The sequence below is a fragment of the Chlorocebus sabaeus genome, chromosome 21 (genome assembly GCF_047675955.1).
Source record: "Chlorocebus sabaeus isolate Y175 chromosome 21, mChlSab1.0.hap1, whole genome shotgun sequence".
Lineage (NCBI taxonomy): Eukaryota > Metazoa > Chordata > Mammalia > Primates > Cercopithecidae > Chlorocebus > Chlorocebus sabaeus.
In genome coordinates this window covers 29,239,132-29,258,858 of record NC_132924.1, presented here as the reverse complement: position 1 = coordinate 29,258,858, position 19,727 = coordinate 29,239,132, and the positions used below count along the sequence as shown (strand labels likewise).

The 19,727-nt window shown below is 39.0% G+C and overlaps 1 protein-coding gene across 3 annotated transcripts in view; it reads left to right on the top strand.

Moving 5' to 3' along the window:
* The window catches only part of AVL9 (AVL9 cell migration associated), a 95,635-nt gene that overhangs the window by 47,846 nt on the left and 28,062 nt on the right, over positions 1-19,727 (top strand). For all 3 annotated transcript variants that reach the window (XM_073008979.1, XM_038004802.2, XM_007981658.3), the window contains exons 2-10: positions 3,233-3,353; positions 4,800-4,885; positions 9,004-9,075; positions 11,573-11,662; positions 12,457-12,523; positions 13,998-14,038; positions 14,821-14,859; positions 18,082-18,151; positions 18,457-18,992. In XM_073008979.1, the coding sequence (XP_072865080.1) occupies positions 3,233-3,353; positions 4,800-4,885; positions 9,004-9,075; positions 11,573-11,662; positions 12,457-12,523; positions 13,998-14,038; positions 14,821-14,859; positions 18,082-18,151; positions 18,457-18,992 (1,122 nt within the window). The remainder of the gene's footprint in view (positions 1-3,232; positions 3,354-4,799; positions 4,886-9,003; positions 9,076-11,572; positions 11,663-12,456; positions 12,524-13,997; positions 14,039-14,820; positions 14,860-18,081; positions 18,152-18,456; positions 18,993-19,727) is intronic.

The window sequence follows — 19,727 nt, the reverse complement described above, 5'->3', positions numbered from 1 at the left end:
GCATTTCTTGTTTCATGGCCCTTTCTTCCATCTTTAAAGCCAGTGGCATAGCATCTTCAAATAACTCTTTCACTGATTCCTCTTCCTCTCTTATAAGGACTCTGTGATTACACTTTACCCACTTGGATATTCCCTAGCTCAAGATCCTTAATCATATCTGCAAAGTCCCTTTTGCCAAGGAAGGTAACAAATAGAGTTGGGGGATTAGCATATCTTTGGAAGGCCATTATTTCGCCTATCACACAGGATATTGTGGCTGTTTTGCTTTATCAGTATATATGAATCTGACATTCTTTTTAACAGCTGGACAAAACTGATAGAAACCACCGATGTAGCCACTCATGATGAATATTTAGGTTTCCCTTTCATGCTGAAATAAATTATACTGCTATGAACATTTTTGTATGTATCTGAATATGTGAGAGTATCTATGGGATAAATTTCTAAAACTGAAATTGCTGAGTCAAAAGTGGTAAAAGATGAATTTTGGCACATTAAGATTTTAAGAAGTATATGTGAGCAGACAGTGCTTCATGAGTCAGGCAGCTCCAAACCAGAAGTGGTTGGGGCTCTACTAAAGGAGCATGAGGGAAGGCATTTATAGGGTGAATATAGATGTAGAGCAAAGAAATTATTTGGTTAAAATTTGAGCAGTTGCCTTATTTGGGCCATGCCTGTGGGAAGTTCAAGAAAATGTAACTAATGCCCAGTTGGCTGCCTGTCATTGGCTGAGCTAAGCTTGGTGATCTTTTAAATTCAGTTTTGGTTTGCTTAAGTAGAACCCTGAGCCTTAGAGCCACCTCAGTCTGAGGGCCTCTCATTTTGTTATCTTAATAAAGGGTAAATGTGTTGTTGATAATACAGCCAAGTTGCCCTCCAAACTGTTGTGCCAGTGTACTGTACATTCCCACAGCAGGCTTCTTTTTAATGTTTTTCAATAGATGGATAAAAATTATATTAATTCAAATTGTATTTCTGTGATTAAAAATGAGATTAAGCATTGTTGTACTACTTTTTTTAGAATTTTCTATATTAAATTTTTTGGACCCTAAAGAGAAACATATTTCATGATGCATCATGAGAATTGGGGTACATGATGTTTATGCTTATTTAAAAACATGTTTATTTCATACAAAATTCATTTTAAGTAAATATCTGTGCATCAAAATTTAATGGTTTTCTAAAAGATTGTTTAGTAATAATTACCAGGACTCCTTATGATAAATACACTATATATGGGACTTTGGTACTGATTACATAAAATATGATTATTTTCTTGCATTTATTTTTGGTGTTAAATAACTCTGAATTGGTAACTTTTTTAACTCTAAAATTGCCAACTTAACATCAGCTTTGAATTTGTGTGTATCTTACCTCGTCACATCCTGCCTTCCCTCACCCTTTTAAAAAAATTGTCCAGCAAAGCAAATTAGGGTGAAACCTGTATGATAAATTATAGAGAAGATACAGAGAAATGTAATTGGAGGTTATTTTTGCCTCACCTTCAGTTAATTATTTTATTTATTTATTTATTTTTTTGAGACAGAGTCTCACTCTTGTTGCCCAGGCTGCAGTGCAGTGGCACAATCTCCGCTCACTGCAACCTCGACCTCCTGGGTTCAAGTGATTCTCCTGCCTCATCCTTCTGAGTAGCTGGGATTACAGGCATGCGCCACCACACCTGGCTCATTTTTGTATTTTTAGTAGGGACAGGATTTCACCATGTTGGCCAGGCTGGTCTCGAACTTCTGGCCTCAGGTGATCCACCCGCCTCAGCCTCCCAAAGTGTTGAGAATTCAGGTGTGAGCCACTGTGCCCAGCCAATTTTTCAGTTGATTTTAAATGATCTCTGGAAGAAAAGTTTTACTCCTTAATCTAAACTTTTGAAGAGTTCTTCTAAATGAAAAACATTGATTGCTTCTGGAGATGGGAGCAGGGTCTGGCACCCTTGGGAGGCAGTCTTTTTACAGTCCTTTTTTTTGGTGTCTTTAAACATTTTAAATTTGGAATTGGATCACCTTTAGAAATAATCACGAATTGGGCCGGGCGCGGTGGCTCAAGCCTGTAATCCCAGCACTTTGGGAGGCCGAGACGGGCGGATCACGAGGTCAGGAGATCGAGACCATCCTGGCTAACACGGTGAAACCCCGTCTCTACTAAAAAATACAAAAAACTAGCCGAGCGAGGTGGCGGGCGCCTGTAGTGCCAGCTACTCCGGAGGCTGAGGCAGGAGAATGGCGTGAACCCGGGAGGCGGAGCTTGCAGTGAGCTGAGATCCGCCACTGCACTCCAGCCCGGGCGACAGAGCGAGACTCCGTCTCAAAAAAAAAAAAAAAGAAAAAAAAAGAAATAATCACAAATTGGCCGGATGCGGTGCCTCACGCCTGTAATCCCAGCACTTTGGGAGGCCGAGGCAGGCAGATTACCTGAGGTCAGGAGTTCAAGACCAGCCTGGCCAACATGGTGAAACCCCGTCTCTACTGAAAATACAAAAAAATTAGTCAGGTGTGGTGGCACACGCCTGTAATCCCAGCTACTTGGGAGGCTAAGGCAGGAGAATCGCTTGAGCCCGGGAGATGGAGGTTGCAGTGAGCTGAGATCATGCCACTGCACTCCAGCCTGGCTGACAGCGAGACTGTCTCAAAAAAAAAAAAAAAAAAAAAAAAAGAATCACGAATTTTAAATTCAGTGGACAAAAAAAAAATTTTTAATCATTTTTAAAACCCTTTTACAGTTGACTCTCCTGTGATTGAAGTGGCAGCTTGATTTCATTGAAATGTGGAAAGATGAGCCATCCTATTTTTCCACATTAAGGATTGGTTCTAAAAGTGATTCTGGGCTAAATTTGGGGGTCCTTTGTTGGACCTCTCCTACTCAATTCAGTAGGCCGTTGGTTTTCCTAAGGGCCCTATGGCTTCAACTACCATTTGTTTGGTGACAGCCCCCAAATATCAATCTGCAGTCCAATCACCAACCCCACTACCCCTTATGCACATTAAAGTTTAACAGCCCTTAAATCAGAAAGTGGAGAAAAGCTTATAAAATTTTCCTCCTTTTACTGCTTTTTTTTCCCCTCTTCTGTGCCATAGGTTTGCTGATGATATCAAATGACATTATACAGTGTGGCTTATCCTGACTTCTGTCATTCAAGGTTTAAAAGCATTTTTACATATCAGAATAAAATGCTTCCTTTGATCAACCACCTTTTGGCTAACATTCCTTGCTATTTTAGGTTGAATTCTCTTACCCGCCCCTGATTCCAGGAGATGGACATGACAGCCACACTTTACCTGAAGAATGGAAGTATTTGCCCTTCCTTGCCTTACCAGATGGCGCACACAACTACCAGGAAGGTATGTCACAAGACAGTGAAACAGTTAGGTGACATTTTTGAAAAAATTTGCCAAAATATCTTAGGTTCTAAATACTTTGAGAAATTAAAGGCCTTCAGCCTGTTAGAACTGTTTATAAAATATTTACATGCTTGTTTGGAGATAACTAGTCATTCACTAGAGCACCTCTAAAGGAGTGCCAGGCTTACATTGACTGCGGCTAGTGAACCTTGGCCATGCCTCTGCCAAGTGATTAGCCAGAGCAGGACAGCCACCACTGGAAGCAGTTCCTACATCTATACGTCATACTCCTCAGAGGCAAACCAGGGGGCTTGCCAGCGCCAGCTGTACGTTGCTTGGGACTCTAGCTGCATACTTGCAGTAGTAGGTTATTGCTCCAGTGCCCACCTTAGAAGCAGCTGAGATTGTTTTTGCGCCTCTGGAACCACTGCTGTCACAAGTACTCTGCTTGCAAGGTTGCTTGCTTGCATGCAGAGCATGTTAACACCCTCAAAAAAAGCAGGGCTGTGAAGTTCTTACCAAATCTCCTACCACCCTATAAATGAATATTTTGCCGACTTAATGAAGGACTGTACTATGGTATTTGATGCTCTACAAAAATGTTTTTGTTGTTATTGTTGCTGCTGCTGTTCTTTCTGGTTTTTTTTTTTTTTTTTTTTTTTTTTTTTTTTTTTTCTGGAGATGGAGTCTCACTGTTGCCCTGTGGCCCAGGCTGGTCTCAAACTCCTGAGCTCAAGCAGTTCTCCTACCCCAGCCTTCCCAGTAGCTGTGGTTACAGATGTGAGCCACCATGCCTGGCTGTGCCACCATGCCTGGCGGTGCCACCATGCCCAGCGAAAGGACTGCTGCAAACATGTGAATTAAGATTATAGCAAATGTTCTACAGATTTTCTTTGTATTTGTGTATGTATATAATTTTGTCTGTACTATCTGAAAGGCAGTTGCAAACATTGTGACACTTTAAATACTTAAGATCTGAGAATGAGATCATTCCCCAGTGTAACTTCCAGTACCATTATCACAGCTAAGAGATTTAACAGTAATTTCATAATACTATCTAACATCCAATCTATGTTCAAATTTTCTCAGTTGTCCCCCAGATTTCTTGTATTCACTCAAGGTTCATGTGTTGCTATTGGCTTTTATGACTGTCTACTTTCTTTTAATCTAGAACGATTCCCTAAAGATTAAGTATTTTCTGTAATTGTAGTCTCAGTTTGACCTGTTATAATTCAGCCTCTTGGGCTTTTTGTGATGAGTATTTACCATAAGGCAATGAGAAAAATTCTAGGAAACCACTGGTTGTGGTGCTACAAATAAGTATGATTTGGATTCCTTGTTTTGTCATTTTTGTGTTAATGACTGCATTATGATAGCTTCAGATTTTACTACTTATTAATAAGGGTAATTCACCTCACTATTTACATTTTTCTATGTATCTCTTAGATACTGTGTTTTTTCACTTGCCACCCAGAAATGGAAATGGAGCCACAGTATTTGGTATCTCTTGCTATCGACAAATTGAAGCCAAGGTATGATAGTTAATAATGAAAAACAACTCCAAAGTCCTTTCTTAGATGTTGGACACTTAGAGAAACAGTCTTTATTTTTCAGTGGTGCCTGTAATGTTGTTTTAGATTTTTGAATATAATTTGTAGCTGTTTTTCCACTAGTACCAGTTTATTCACAGAAACATTTTATTAAGTTGACATTGGTGGCTATGCTTATATTTGTATCATAATATTTTGTACATTGTTTTTAGATAGTGATACATAAATTATCCATTTGTCTTTTAAATACTGTACTTACATTTCAAGATGTCTTTGAATTTTCTGTTTCTAGTGTTTGGCATATAACTTAGAAAAATTGAGTGGTAATGCCTGTGTGTTTTTTAGTTTTTTTATTTTTTTAAAGACAGGACCTTGCTATTTTGCCCAGGCTGGTTTTAAACTTGTAGGCTCTAGGGATCCTCCTGCCTCAGCCTGCTGAGTAGCTGGGACTACAGGTGTGTACCACTGTGTCTTGCCTTTTTTTAAGCAGCATTTCAGAAGTAGTGGGACATGCTTAGAGGGGCTCCCAACTACTCATAAGTTGTCTTAATTATCTCTAAGATTTCTTTTTTTTTCTTTTCTCTCTTTTTTTTTTTTTCCAGGAAGAGTCTCACTCTGTTGCCTAGGCTGGAGTGCAGTGGCACAATCTTGGCTCACTGCAGCCTTGACCCCAAGCTCAAGCCCTCCTCCCAGCTCAGATTCTCAAGTAGCTAGGATACAGGTTTGTGCCACCATGCCCAGCTAATTTTTGTGTTTTTTATGGAGACAGGGTTTCGCCATGATGCCCAGGTTGGTCTCGAACCCCTGAGTTCAAGTGATCTGCCCTCCTCAGCCTCTACAGGCTGAGCCACTGTGCCCAGCCTTGATTATTCTTAAGTACCTGCTAGCTTAATGCCTGACTTACTATAATAGCTCTAATTAATAAATTCAGATAAGCCAAGATGGTGGCCCCACCTTTCATGATTTGCTTATGTGTAGCACTGTTTTTTTGTGGTGGGGATAATCTTAATGAGTAAAAAGCTCTTTCAAAAGGTCAATAATAGTCTAAAGTAGTGAGTGGTTCTCAGTTTCAGCTGCACATTGCAATCACCTGGAGAGCTTTAAAAGCTAGGATAAGTGGGTCTTCCCCCACCCCAAAAGATTCTGATTTAATGATCTAGACATGGCAGGTGGGAATGTTTTAAAAGCTCCCCAGATGATTTTCTACGTAGTCAAGATTCACAACCACTGCTCTAAAACAATGATTTTTAATCAGAATTACCTGGAGACTTTGTGTGTGTGTGTGTGTGTGTGTGTGTGTGTGTGTGTGTGTGTGTGTGTGTGTGTGTGTGTAAATATCTGTACCTAGCCTTTCCTCCTAGTGACTGAATTAGAATCTCTGGGATTTGAGCCTGGACAATTAAAAGTTTTAAAAGCTTCCTCGGGTGAACAATTAGTAAATCTTTTTCTAACTTGTTATGATGGAAATTTCAACCATGCAGATAAATTGAAAACATAGCACACTGAGTACCTGTGTACCCATCAGCTAGACTCATAGACTGTGTGTCTGTTTTTCCTCTGACCCACTTAAATGTAAACTACAGGTGTAAATTCCAGGATACCCAAAGTAGGTAACTACCATGAAATAACCCTCTAAGCACAGGGCCTGGAACCTGGAACCATCCGTGTTATATCATGAATAACTGAATCTAAAGCTAAAGATATTATGTCAAATAATAGCATACACCTTAAATGTGTACAATTTTTGTCAATTATACCTCAATGAAGCTGAGAAAATAAAGATAAAAGAGGCTGGGCCTGGTGGCTCACACCTGTAATCCCAGCACTTTGGGAGGCCAAGGCGGGTGGATCACGAAGTCAGGAGATCAAGACCATCCTGGCTAACATGGTGAAACCCTATCTCTACTAAGAATATAAAAAAATTAGCTGGGCATAGCGGCGCACCCCTGTAGTCCCAGCTATTCGGGAGGCTGAGGCAGAAGAATTGTTTGAACCCAGGAGGGCGGAGGCTGCAGTGAGCTGAGATGGCGCCACCGCACTCCAGCCTGGCAGCAGAGCGAGACTCCATCTCAAAAAAATAATAAATAATAAATTTAAAAAAAAAAGATAAAAGAAACCTGAGAGTAAGAGTTCAACTGACAGCTTTGAGCAGTTGATGTTTTCATATACTATTGTAATCGAACCCAGGTTTGGCTGCACTCCGCTCAAAAGACAGGAGAGAAGAGAATTGCTGGGAGGAAAAGCAGATTTATTTGGAAAGCCAGCTAGATGGTGAGCTAGCATTCTAAAGTAGCATCTTAAATTTTTCAGTCTGTCTGGAGGATTTTTATGGGAGAGGGATATGGGGAAGAAGAGGAAGTTAGTGTCATGAGGTGACACACAGACATCTGGGTACCAGCAAGGGTCCAAGGAGGTTGGATACTTGTTTATCATTGGTCAGGCCACAATGCTCCTGTAAGTCTTTAACAAAATATAGTTAGTTGTTTACATACCTTTTAAATCCCAGAGTTGGTTTTAAAACATGCATGATTGCAATTTTTGCATATTGGTACTCTAAAATTATCCTTTTCTATGTGCAGGAACAAGGAAACGCTGCCTAAAAAATGCAGTTAATTATGTTCTCTTGCTATTTCACTGTTACACTATTACCTTTACATATTTACATGTGAGATGAATTGAGCTGCTGCCTGTTCTTGGAAATTTGCTCCTTTTAATACCTTTTATTACCCATATGTCATGTAAGCACTAGTAAAATTATTTCTCCCAAGTGGGTCTTATCCCTCAGTGCTGTTTTAACAGCCCTCGTGCTCTGCATAGCCTTTAAATACTGCCTGTCTCCACACTCCCTGGTTCTGACCCACTCAGGAGTACATTAGAGTTGCCCATTTTTCCAATGATTGCTATCCTTCTCAATAGATAATAGACAATAGAAGCAGACAGATAAACCAGTTATTGGAGGGACTTTGAGCCTGGAAGAAAGACTTTACTCCTTTTTAATGAAGATGAGACAGTGGATGAATCCAATCAGGAGGAAGGATTCAACTCCACAGCTAATTTAAAGCCTGTTCATCAGTCATCAGTTGAAAACATGGGGGCCCCTTGGTCCTCAGGACAGATCCAAGAAGGTGTCAGGCAGTACACTAGAGGAGGAAGTCTTTCTTCCCTTGCAGCCTTGCCTGAGGTTAATCAAATCAAGATTTGCTCTCTACTAGTAGAGGACTGTAGAAATCTCACATAGTCATCCTCACAATCACTGAGAAATAAGTTATGTGCTTGTGTTTGGTGCTGTGTGCCAATACAAGTTTCCAGGCAACATGGCACAACTAACTTAACAAAATTACTGACAGTTCTTCCATCTCTGGAGAACAAGCTGTCTGTTTTTGTCATCTCTTTTTTCTTTTTTTTTTTCTTTTTTTTTTTTTTTTTTTTAGAGTCTCACTCTGTCGCCCAGGCTGTAGTGCAGTGGCACGATTTCAGCTCACTGCAACCTCTGTCTCCCGGGTTCAAGCGAGTCTCCTGCCTCGGCTTTCCAAGTAGCTGGGACTACAGGCTTGTGCCACCACACCTGACTGATTTCTGTAGTTTTAGTAGAGATGGGGTTTCACCATGTTGACCAGGCTGGTCTCGAACTCCTGGCCTCAGGTGACCCACCCACCTTAGCCTCCCAAAATGCTGAGATTACAGGCATGAGCCATTGCTCCTGGCCTTTTATTGTCTCTTGAACTAGCCCCTTCTCACCAGAAACAATGGTCTTTGAAAGGACTGTCCATTTATAACCAGAATCAACAGTGATTGATTTGCATTGAATGGTTGATTTGGGCCTGGTGACTTATACATAAAGTATTCTCCATCAGATTATAAATTCCTTAAGATTCGGGATTGTCCCTTCACTATTATATTCCCAGTGCCTCCCACAGGTTCTGGCACATAGGGCCAAACTGACATTTATTTGTTCAGTATTTCCTGAGAGTCTTAATAACTTTTTTAATTTAACTGAATGTAAGAAATTTCTTACATATAATTGCTATTTTTATATTGAAAAATAATTTTTGAAATATTGCTATCAAATATTCTGATAAATCGCTCTTTGTTTATAATAGGCACTGAAAGTAAGGCAAGCAGATATCACCAGAGAGACTGTTCAGAAAAGTGTCTGTGTTCTAAGCAAGCTGGTAAGAGACCAAGTAACTCGTTCATTATGTTAAACTTTCGTGGCAGATCTTTCTTTAAGGATAAGGCACTATTAGAATAAGAAGAGATTTAAATGACATATTAAAATTATTTATGCTCTAGCATCTCCTCATTCTCTTTCCCTTTCAGCAGTTTTCATTTGCACCTCTACCCAAGACTGGGTAAGAGAAAGGAGATCTTATAGCTATTGGAAAGTAAGTTGACACGTAAACAAAATGAGGTAGCTGATATATTTCATTTATCCATTTTGGTTTTGTCCAAAATCTTTTTTTTTTTTTTTTTTTTGGAGACAGTCTTTCACTCTGTTGCCCAGGCTGGAGTGCAGTGGCATGACCTTGGCTTACTGCAACCTCTGCCTCCCAGGCTCGAGCAATCCTCCCACCTCAGCCTCCTGAGTGGCTGGGACCACAGGCATGCACTACCATGCCTGGCTAATATTTTTATATTTTTGGTAGAGACGAGGTTTTACCGTTTTGCCTAGGCTGGTCTCAAACTCCTGAGCTCAAGCAACCCACCTGCCTCAGCCTTCCAAAGTGCTGGGATTGCAGGTGTGAGCCATTGTGCCCAGCCAAAATCTTATTTTATCCAAAATAAAATTTGGAGGATAAGAATATTTCTTCCAAGAAGTAATTTTACATATAAGGCAACAATAGTCTCCTAGAAAAGGAATGGCTATGGCCAGGTGTGGTGGCTCACACCTCTAATACCAGCCCTTTGGGAGGCTGAGGTGGGCGGATCATGAGGTCAGGAGTTCGAGACCAGCCTGACCAACATGCTGAAACCCTGTCTCTATTAAAAATACAAAAAAAAAAAATTAGCCAGTCATGATGGCGTGCCCGTGTAATCTCAGCTACTCAGGAGGCTGATGCAGGAGAATCGCTTGAACCCAGGAGGCGGAGGTTGCAGTGAGCAGAGATCAGCCACTGCACTCCAGCCTGGGTGACAGAGGGAAACTCTGTCTCAAAAAAACCAGAGAAAAGAAAAGGAATGGCTGTTATAAAAGACCCCAATGTCAGAAAATTGATCAATTATTCATCTGATTCCTGTACACAGCTTTGAGAAGAGTAGCCTGAAAAAATATACATGAGTGAATAGCTTGTTTATACTGGACCAGATGACCGAAGAATAAGAGTACCAGATATTAAAGGAAGTGCAACATGTTAAGAGACTTCCTGAGTAATCATTCTTCAAAGGACGATTACAATAATAAAAGATGCCATTTATTGAGTGCCTATGTATCAGGCATTAATTCTGTACCAGACACTTGTTATATGTAATTGTCATTTCCATCCTTATAACACATTGAGACGTAGTTACTGTTCTCACTTTATAAAGGCATATCTCAGAGAAAAAATGTGTAATTCTCACAGACATGTAACTACTAAGTGATAAAATTGGGGCAAAAAAATCAAGTTTTATCTGTCTCTGCTTTTAAAGCAGACACAAGAGATGGGAAGAGGGTAGCTTACTCAAAGGTCTGGTTGTGGTTTTTCTGGTCTGTGTATTGAAGTCTATGTATAAAAATAAAATGATTTTATACTTTGATGGGAATCATGATATATTAACAGGGATACTGGAAAAGAGACTCTTCCAGTATTGTTTTTAATTAATTAGAGTATATATACATCATTGGTCATTGCATCCTGAAATGGACATAGAAATGAGAAAACATCTAGAAAAGAACATTACAAATAAAAATATGAAAATAGTAGAAGAAGATCCTAAATAGAGAAATAAGGATTAAAGGATAACTTTGCTCAAATGTATAAAACAATATTATGATAAAGGACACAAACTAGTTGTCTTCTGCCACAGCCTCCTGAGTAGCTGGGACCACAGGTGCATGCCACCACTCCCAGAGGAGTGAGCCTCCACAGAGGACAAAAAAGGAAAATGAACTTAAATGTAATCATGAATGTTCAAATAGATTTAAAAACAGACTGTTATAAGGATGAATAAATGTCACTACAGGCCAGCAAAACAGTGTGCAGACTTAGAATATGTTTTAAATCATATAATAGTAATAGCTAATGTTCGGATGCTGTAATAGCTAATGTTTGGATTTTTTCTGTGTGTCAGATACTTCTTACCAAGTGCTTTTACCTGGTATTTAATCCTTAAAACAGTCAAGTAAGAGGTACTGTTTTCATATGCCCATGTTCACATCAGCAAGCAGAGGTGGAGAGGTTAGATTCCCCAGAGCTGAGTGATGGAGCCAGGCCCAGCAAGTCTGAGCCCACACTCTTAAGCACTGCACTGTGTTTCAGGTACTTTTCACTTGCAGCCAAAGAACAGATGACTTCACAGCTTTCAACTATGAATAATACGCACTACAGTTGATAGTTACTAACTTTTTTCTCCCTGTTCTCTTCAAATTTAAAAGTTGTGGGGTTCTGTTTCTTTTACTATTATCAACCAATTTTACTGTTATCAACCAATTATTATCAATCAATGGTAATTTCTCTGTTTTCCTTTAAGCCTTTGTATGGTTTACTTCAAGCAAAACTTCAACTCATTACACATGCATATTTTGAAGAGAAGGATTTTTCCCAAATTTCCATTCTAAAGGTAACTTTATACCCCTCTATAGTGTTTGGCTGAAGATATACTCATGAATCAAGTAAATATTGTCAGTAATACTATGAAGGATAATTATTACCTTAAGAAAGACATTCTAATGTGAAAACACATTTGCATCAAAACATTGAAAGACTAGGAATCCGCCCAAATACTAAATTTAACCAAACTTTTTTTTTTTTTTTGGGGGGGAAATAATGACTACAAATAACTATAACTAACAGTAATGTTTCTCTTAGTGGATAATAGCCCTTTTGCTATGGCATTGCTTCTATAAATTTGCTTATCTTACTAATAAACTGCACAGTATTTTTACATATCAGGTTTCTGGTTCCTAGCTCCCAATACATAGACCAGAAAAACCACATGATTATTTTATCAAAAATGGATAGCATGTTTTCCTCAATGCCACCATTCATGTAAAGAATATGGATCTCTCATGGATTCTGGTGGGAATAGGACAGCTAGGGACTTAGCAAGGGGCAGAGGGAATTTACACTAGGAATTCATACCACTATGTGAATGAGACATGCTCTAAAATGTGGAGGGAGAAAGGAATACCCTGAGTAGTTTTTCGTACTCACCGCCCACATCTCTTCTGATACTGCTTATATCCAGAAGAGAAGAAATGAGAACTGGCAAGGTTCCGAGGCTTGTTTTTAAATTTAGCGCCTGGCAGAACAAACTGCCTCAATTAAGAAACCAAGTTTTTTTCTGATCAATATATTTCTAATTCAGATCTAAAATGATAGTAAAATGTGCTAAGTTCAATCTATATTTTATAGGAACTTTATGAACATATGAATAGTTCCTTGGGAGGTGCTTCATTAGAAGGATCCCAAGTATATCTTGGTAAGTTAACTGACTTACAAGTTAAAAGAGATTCCTTCATTTCTATCTGTTTAGCAAAGTGAGTTGCATGTAAAACTTTCATTAGAATTACATCTCTATATGGGATCTAAATTCTTTAACATTTGATTCTGTTTCTTCCTTAAGTATCTTCTTAGCCAGTGTTTATGTTGAGAAGAGTATTAGAACATACCAGATTTACAACTGTTAATGTACAAGGTAAATCAAGGTAAATTTCTGGGTTTTTTTTTTTGGTTTTTTGAGACAAACTACCTCAATTATTAATGAAAATGGACAGCATTTTCTCACCCAGGCTGGAGTGCAGTGGTGTGATCATGGCTTACTGCAGCCTTGAGCTCCTGGGCTCAAGCAATTCTCCTGCCACAGCCTCCTGAGTAGCTGGGACCACAGGTGCATGCCACCACTCCCAGCTAGTTATTTTTTTGTTTGTTTTGGGTTTTTTGTTTTTGTTTTTGTTTTTGTTTTTGTTTTATAGAGACAAGGTGTCCCTATGGTGCCCAGGCTGGAATTTCTACCTTTTAGGATAGTAATGGAAGTTTTTTATTATTTTTTCTTTTCCTTGCATTAATGCTGACCAGCTTAATTCCCTGTCATAACAGATGAAGCAAAAAGATGCTGAGCTCTTTCCTGTTCTAAGATTCTTCGGGTTAGGGATTTGTGTTTAATTTATACTATCTTGACAACCCAGAATATGCATTGGTAGCCAAGGTATTCAATGGGCAACTCAATAAATATCCATTTTGTGATTAAAACTTTTAAATCACATAGTAGTTTATGCTCACTCAATTCCAATTTCAGCATGCAGTTGCCAATTGCAGTTTACGATTGCAATCCTCTGTGTAATGCAAACTATTTTTCTGCATAATATGAGGTCCTATTCTGAGAACATATTTTATCTAAATTATTTTCTCTTGTACTGTGTTGTTTCAGGCAGATGATAGAAAAGACTGTGTTTCAGAAATAACAGCGTATGAAGTGCCATGACCAAAAACCTTGTTTAATCATTGATTGCCACTATAATATAAGCTATATCATTTCTAAACTTGTATAGTTTATGTTTGTAGAATGGGGAAATGTGTTAGACCTGCACTGTCCAAAACAGTAGCTACTAGCCACCTATAGCTGTCTATATTTAGATTAAAATTAATAAAATTTTAATAAAACTTAAGTCAGTTTGTCTCAGTTACTCATGCCACATTTCAATTGCTCAGTAGCCGCATGTGATTACTGTATTGGACAAGACAGGTTTAAAATATTTTCATCCTTGCAGAAAGTTGTACTGAACAGCACTGTATATGAGTTTATGTGGACCTAATCAAACATTACATAAATATTTGAATATTTGCATATTCCTGCTTTTTTTTTTAATCTTTCTTTCCGTTAAGGGGAAAATAACCTTTCTTCAGTAAAAACATTACATTGTAGTCACAGTTTAGCTTTTTTATTAACATTGTAGGTCTGTCACCTCGAGATCTTGTCCTTCATTTTCGACACAAGGTATAGTACCTTATTTAAATAAATTTATGATGTACAGTACTAAAATGGCCAACACTGTTCTTAGTGTGCACATTTAACTGCCAAATTCAGTGTGCTAAATTGAATGCAGATTGTGGCATACCATGCTTTAGTTCTTCTAAGATGTGCTTGGCCTTATAACTATACAAAATTTAAAGTATTGGTAGTCCTTGTATTATAGAAATTTAAAAGAGCACAAATACTGTTTACTTCTTTGCAGGATAGGGTAATTTTTTCTATTGTTTTTGCAATTTCATCTCTCATGAGATTAGAGTGGAAAGAAACATGGTTTAATCTTGCAGAATATTTTATATGTTGCCCTGAGAATGGAGCATTTTTCAGTAAAACATATACATCCCTATACCTTCTGATGTTTATTATTAAAGCAGATGTTGACTAGGATATAAACACAGATTATCCATTTAACATTTACTGAGCACCTGCTTTGTGAACACTCTGGACATCCAGAAGTAAAATATTTATTTAAAGAGCAGGGTCCCCTTTAAAGAGCTTACAGATACTTCAATCAAAGATGGTACCACCCCTTCAAGAAAAAATCATTTCAGTTAGAGATTTAAGTGATTCTCACATTTAAGAGTACACAGGTAATGTTTCACTTCTCAGTATAAGTTCATAATTTTTCATGTACTTTTTAAAGTGCTGTATTTAGTATTAATGACTATGGTTATGTTTTAGGAGGGGAAAAGATGAATTACAGACTTGAGTTTCTCATTTCAATACATTTTTTTTTTCCCCTTTTGCAGGTCTTAATCCTATTTAAGCTAATTCTTCTTGAAAAAAAGGTATGATCCTAAGGGATGAAAGGAAAGATGCAGTATTTAACTTTTATTGACTTTTTTTTTACATTATTTCATAAAATTGAAACTAATGATAAAGTATTAAGATACTTTTTGCCTATCATTGTGGTGAGCTGAAGCACATTTTCTTGTTCTCTGCAATAGAAATATAAATTCGGGGCCGGGCGCGGTGGCTCAAGCCCGTAATCCCAGCCCTTTGGGAGGCCGAGACAGGTGGATCACGAGGTCAGGAGATCGAGGCCATCCTGGCTAACATGGTGAAACCCCGTCTCTACTAAAAAATACAAAAAAAAACTAGCCGGGCAAGGTGGCGGGCACCTGTAGTCCCGGCTACTCAGGAGGCTGAGGTAGGAGAATGGCGTGAACCCAGGAGGCGGAGCTTGCAGTGAGCTGAGATCCGGCCACTGCACTCCAGCCTGGGCTACAGAGCGAGACTCCGACTCAAAAAAAAAAAAAAGAAATATAAATTCATGCAGCTTTTCTGGAGGTAACAGAAAACTCAATTTTAAACTGACTTTAAATAAAAAGGACGTGTTGTTGGCTCACTTTAGATTTCAGGGTTGTGTGACTCAGTGGCTCCATAGTGTAATTAAGTGCCTAGGTTTTTTTCCATCTCTTTGCTCTACAGTACACAGTGCTAGCTTGTTCCAGAGCCTAGTTTCCCTGGTAGTATAGGGAACTGCCGACAGTAATTGGGTTATTTGCTTCCTCAATCATAACTGCCGGCAGAAATAATACCTCCTCCTAAACAATCTAATAAGAATTTTTGACTGGGCACAGTGGCTCACACCTGTAATGCTAGTACTTTGGGAGGCTGAAGCAGGAGGATCACTTGTGCTCAGGAGTTTGAGACCAGCCTGGTATACATGGTGAAAGAAACACCATCTCTACAAAATATACAAAACTTAGCTGGGTGTGGTGGCATGTGCCTGTAGTCCCAGCTACTTGGGAGGCTGAGTTAGGAGGATGGCTTGAGCCTGGGAGGTGGAGATTACAGGGAGCTGAGATCGTGCCACTGCACTCCAGCCTGGGAATACAGCCACTGTCTCAAAAAATAACAATTAAAAAAAATAATAATTCTTTCCTTCAATTTGTTTGGACCTATTACAGGCCACACATGTGGCTACTCCTGTGGCCAAATACATGCTTGCCCTGATTGGCTTAAACTTGGGTTCCTAACCACTCCCTAATACAAAGGGATGGGTTTGCCATGATTGGCTTAGTCCCAAGGCCAAATCTGACCTACCAGCTATTGTTATACATAAAATTTTATTGGAAATCAGACCCATTTATTTACTTGCTGTTTATGGCTGCTTTCACACTGTGGTGGCAGAGTTGAGTAGTTGTGACAGACCATATGGCCCACCAAGCAAAAATATTTATCTGACCTTTTATAGGTATAAGGGTGAACTATATAAAAAGTTCACCAGCCTTTGGTTTAGACTAATCAGGAGCCATCCTTGGATCTGGGCCAGTTTTATATACCGTATTACTGTGCCTAGAGGAGTAGGGGTGGAAAGAATATTGGGGAGTCGACCATGCACAATATCCACTTTAGTTCACTACCTTAAAAATATTCCTTTGACCGAGTAATTCTCCTTTTAGAGATCTATTTTCCAAAATTAATCTGAACTGGACACAAAGCTCTAAGAGAGTCTGTCACAGAATAATAAATTATAAGTGAATAACTATTAGTTTATCTTGTATGTTGTATATAATTTCAGACAATAAAAAAGATACTAAGATGTTTTTATTGTTTTAAAGATTTTCATGGCATGTTAAGTGAGAAAAGTTTGTCTACAACATATCAAGCCCATGATCCCAATTTTATAAATGAATATATATTAATTGAAAAGGGACTGGAAGTAAAGCTTTCAGCCTAGTTTGGCAAGAACATAGGTTATTTTTTTAAAGGAAATTTTTTTCTGTATCCTATTTTTCTGTAAGAAATATATATTCCTTCAGGCTGGGCATGGTGGCTCACGCCTGTAATCTCAGCACTTTGGGAGACTAAGGTGGGCAGATCACTTGAGGTCAGGAGTTTGAGAACAGCCTGGCCAACATGGTGAAACCCCATCTCTGCTAAAAATACAAAAATTAGCCAGGCATGGTGGCAGATGCCTGTAGTCCCAGCTAATCAGGAGGCTGAGGCAGGAGAATTGCTTGAACCCGGGAGACAGAGGTTGCAGTGAGCCAAGATCGCACCACTGCACTCTCGCCTGGGTGACAGAGCGAGACTCCATCTCCAAATAAATAAATGAATGAATGAATGAGTATTCCTTCAAACAGAAAAAAAGATAGTTTTTTTTTTTTTTTTAATTAACCCAACATACTAGTGTGGTGTTTCAAAAATTTTTATTTAATTTCTAAAATTGTAACAAAATATACATAACATACAATTTATCATTGTAACCATTTTAAGGTATACAATTCAGTGGTATTAAGTACATTCATGTTATGCAGCCATCATCACCATCCAGCCACAGAACACTTTGAATTCCTTTTTATTTTTTGAGACAGGGTATAGCTCTGTCACCCAGGCTGGAGTGCAGTGGTGCGATCTCGGCTCACTGTAACCTCCACCTCCCGGGTTCAAGCAATTCTCCTGCCTCAGCCTCCTGAGTAGCTGAGATTACAGGTGCGCACCACCATGCCTGGCTAATTTTTGTATTTTTAGTAGAGGCAGGGTTTCAGCATGTTGGTCAGGCTGGTCTCAATCTCCTGACCTTGTCATCTGCCCGCCTTGGCCTCCCGAAGAGCTGGGATTACGGGTGTGAGCCAACTACCACGCCTGGTAGCTGTTATTTTTTTATTTTTTATTTTTATTTTTATAAGACAGAGTCTCACTGTCTAGCCAGGCTGGAGTGCAGTGGCGTGATCTCGGCTCACTGCAACTCTGCCTTCTGGGTTTAAGTGATTCTCCTGCCCCAGCTTCCCAACTAGCTGGGACCACAGGCGTGCACCACCATCCCCGGCTAAGTTTTTGTATTTTAGTAGAGATGGGGTTTCATCCTGTTGGCCAGGATGGCCTCGATCTCCTGACCTTGTGATCCACCCACCCCAGCCTCCCAAAGTGCTGGGATTACAGGCATGAGCCACTGCACCCGGCCAGCTATTAATATAAGAATTTTTCCCTCTCTTTTATTTGTTATCATTATGGATGGCTTCATGGGTTTTCTAATTTGATTTTGATTGACTCCATTCCAGGTTCTTTTTTATATTTCTCCAGTGAATAAATTGGTGGGTGCACTGATGACTGTGTTATCCCTTTTTCCAGGTAAGAAAACAGCAGTATCTACTCTTTCTTTTGTTTAACTTGTACTGGAACCTAAACTTTTAGAAATAACGTTTCAAAGATAAATTCATTAGGGTTATCCTCTCTATTTTAATATGACATTTGCTTTTTGGAAATAGGTTTCTCTCTTTTGTCTGGGTTTCTTTCTGTTCTTTTTGTTCTTAATTAAAATGTGTAAAAGCATAGCTTATTACATTTTATAGGAGAGTCTACTAATAAAATATATAGCTCTTAGGTTCTTCCATATTATTATAAGCCAAGCTGTTCTTTAACATTGCATATTTTAGGCATGATTGAACATGGTCTCAGTGACTGTTCTCAGTATAGACCCCGGAAGAGTATGTCTGAAGATGGTGGACTTCAGGAAAGTAACCCATGTGCAGATGATTTTAATTCTGCATCCACTTCTGACGTTTCACATACCAACTTGGGATCTGTCAGGAAAGTCATGGCAGGAAACCATGGAGAAGATGCTGCCGTGAAGACTGAAGAGTCTTTGTTCCAAGTGGAAGACAGCAGCAAAGGGCAGGAACACAATGATAACAATCAATATTTGAAACCTCCATCTCGCCCATCTCCAGATTCTTCAGAAAGTGACTGGGAAACTTTGGATCCTAGTGTCTTAGAGGACCCCAACTTGAAAGAAAGGGAACAGCTGGGATCAGACCAGACAAATTTGTTTCCAAAGGACTCTGTCCCCTCAGAAAGTCTTCCAATTACTGTACAACCTCAAGCTAATACGGGACAGGTAGTCCTGATACCAGGGCTCATTTCGGGTTTGGAAGAGGATCAGTATGGCATGCCCCTGGCCATCTTCACAAAGGTAAAGTGCAATATTTTTTACCGAATTCCTTAAAGAATTTGAAAAATCCTTTTAGAGTTTAACTTTTGAACTTTTGGTATTCAACGCATTTTCAGATAGAAAATTTTCCTTGAAAACTGTAAAATGTATACCAGATATATAGTACTGTGGCATCTGTGACCATAGTATAAGTCTATAGGGAAGTATATAGGGGATTTTGATTGGTAAATGTTTTGAAACTTAGTAGATATGAGTCATATTCACAATCACTCTCTTGAGTCTATTTTTAATTATTCAGGTTTCTCCTTAAAAAAAGAATTAAGGAAGTTCAGACAGCCTTGATTGCGCTCAATAAATACAGGCACACCTCGGAGATACTATGGTTCAGTTACAGAACACTGTGATAAAACGAGTCTCAGGAGTTTTTTTGTTTCCAAAACTTTGAGAGGCTGAGGCTGGAGGATCACTTGAGGCCAGGAGTTTGATTAGACAGATGTGGTAACTCACACCTATGGTCCCAGCTACTTGGGAGGCTGAGGTTAGCAGGCTCGGTTGAGCCCTGGAGGTTGAGGCTAAAGTGAGCTGTGATTACACCACTGCACTCCAGACTGGGCGACAGAGGGAGACTCTATTATTTTTTAAATAGTAAATGTTTATTATTTAAAATTTAATATTTTAAAAACACAAAGTGAATAAAACTTAATAATTATGTTAAAAGCACAATAAACTGAAGTACAATTATTAAATCATTAATTT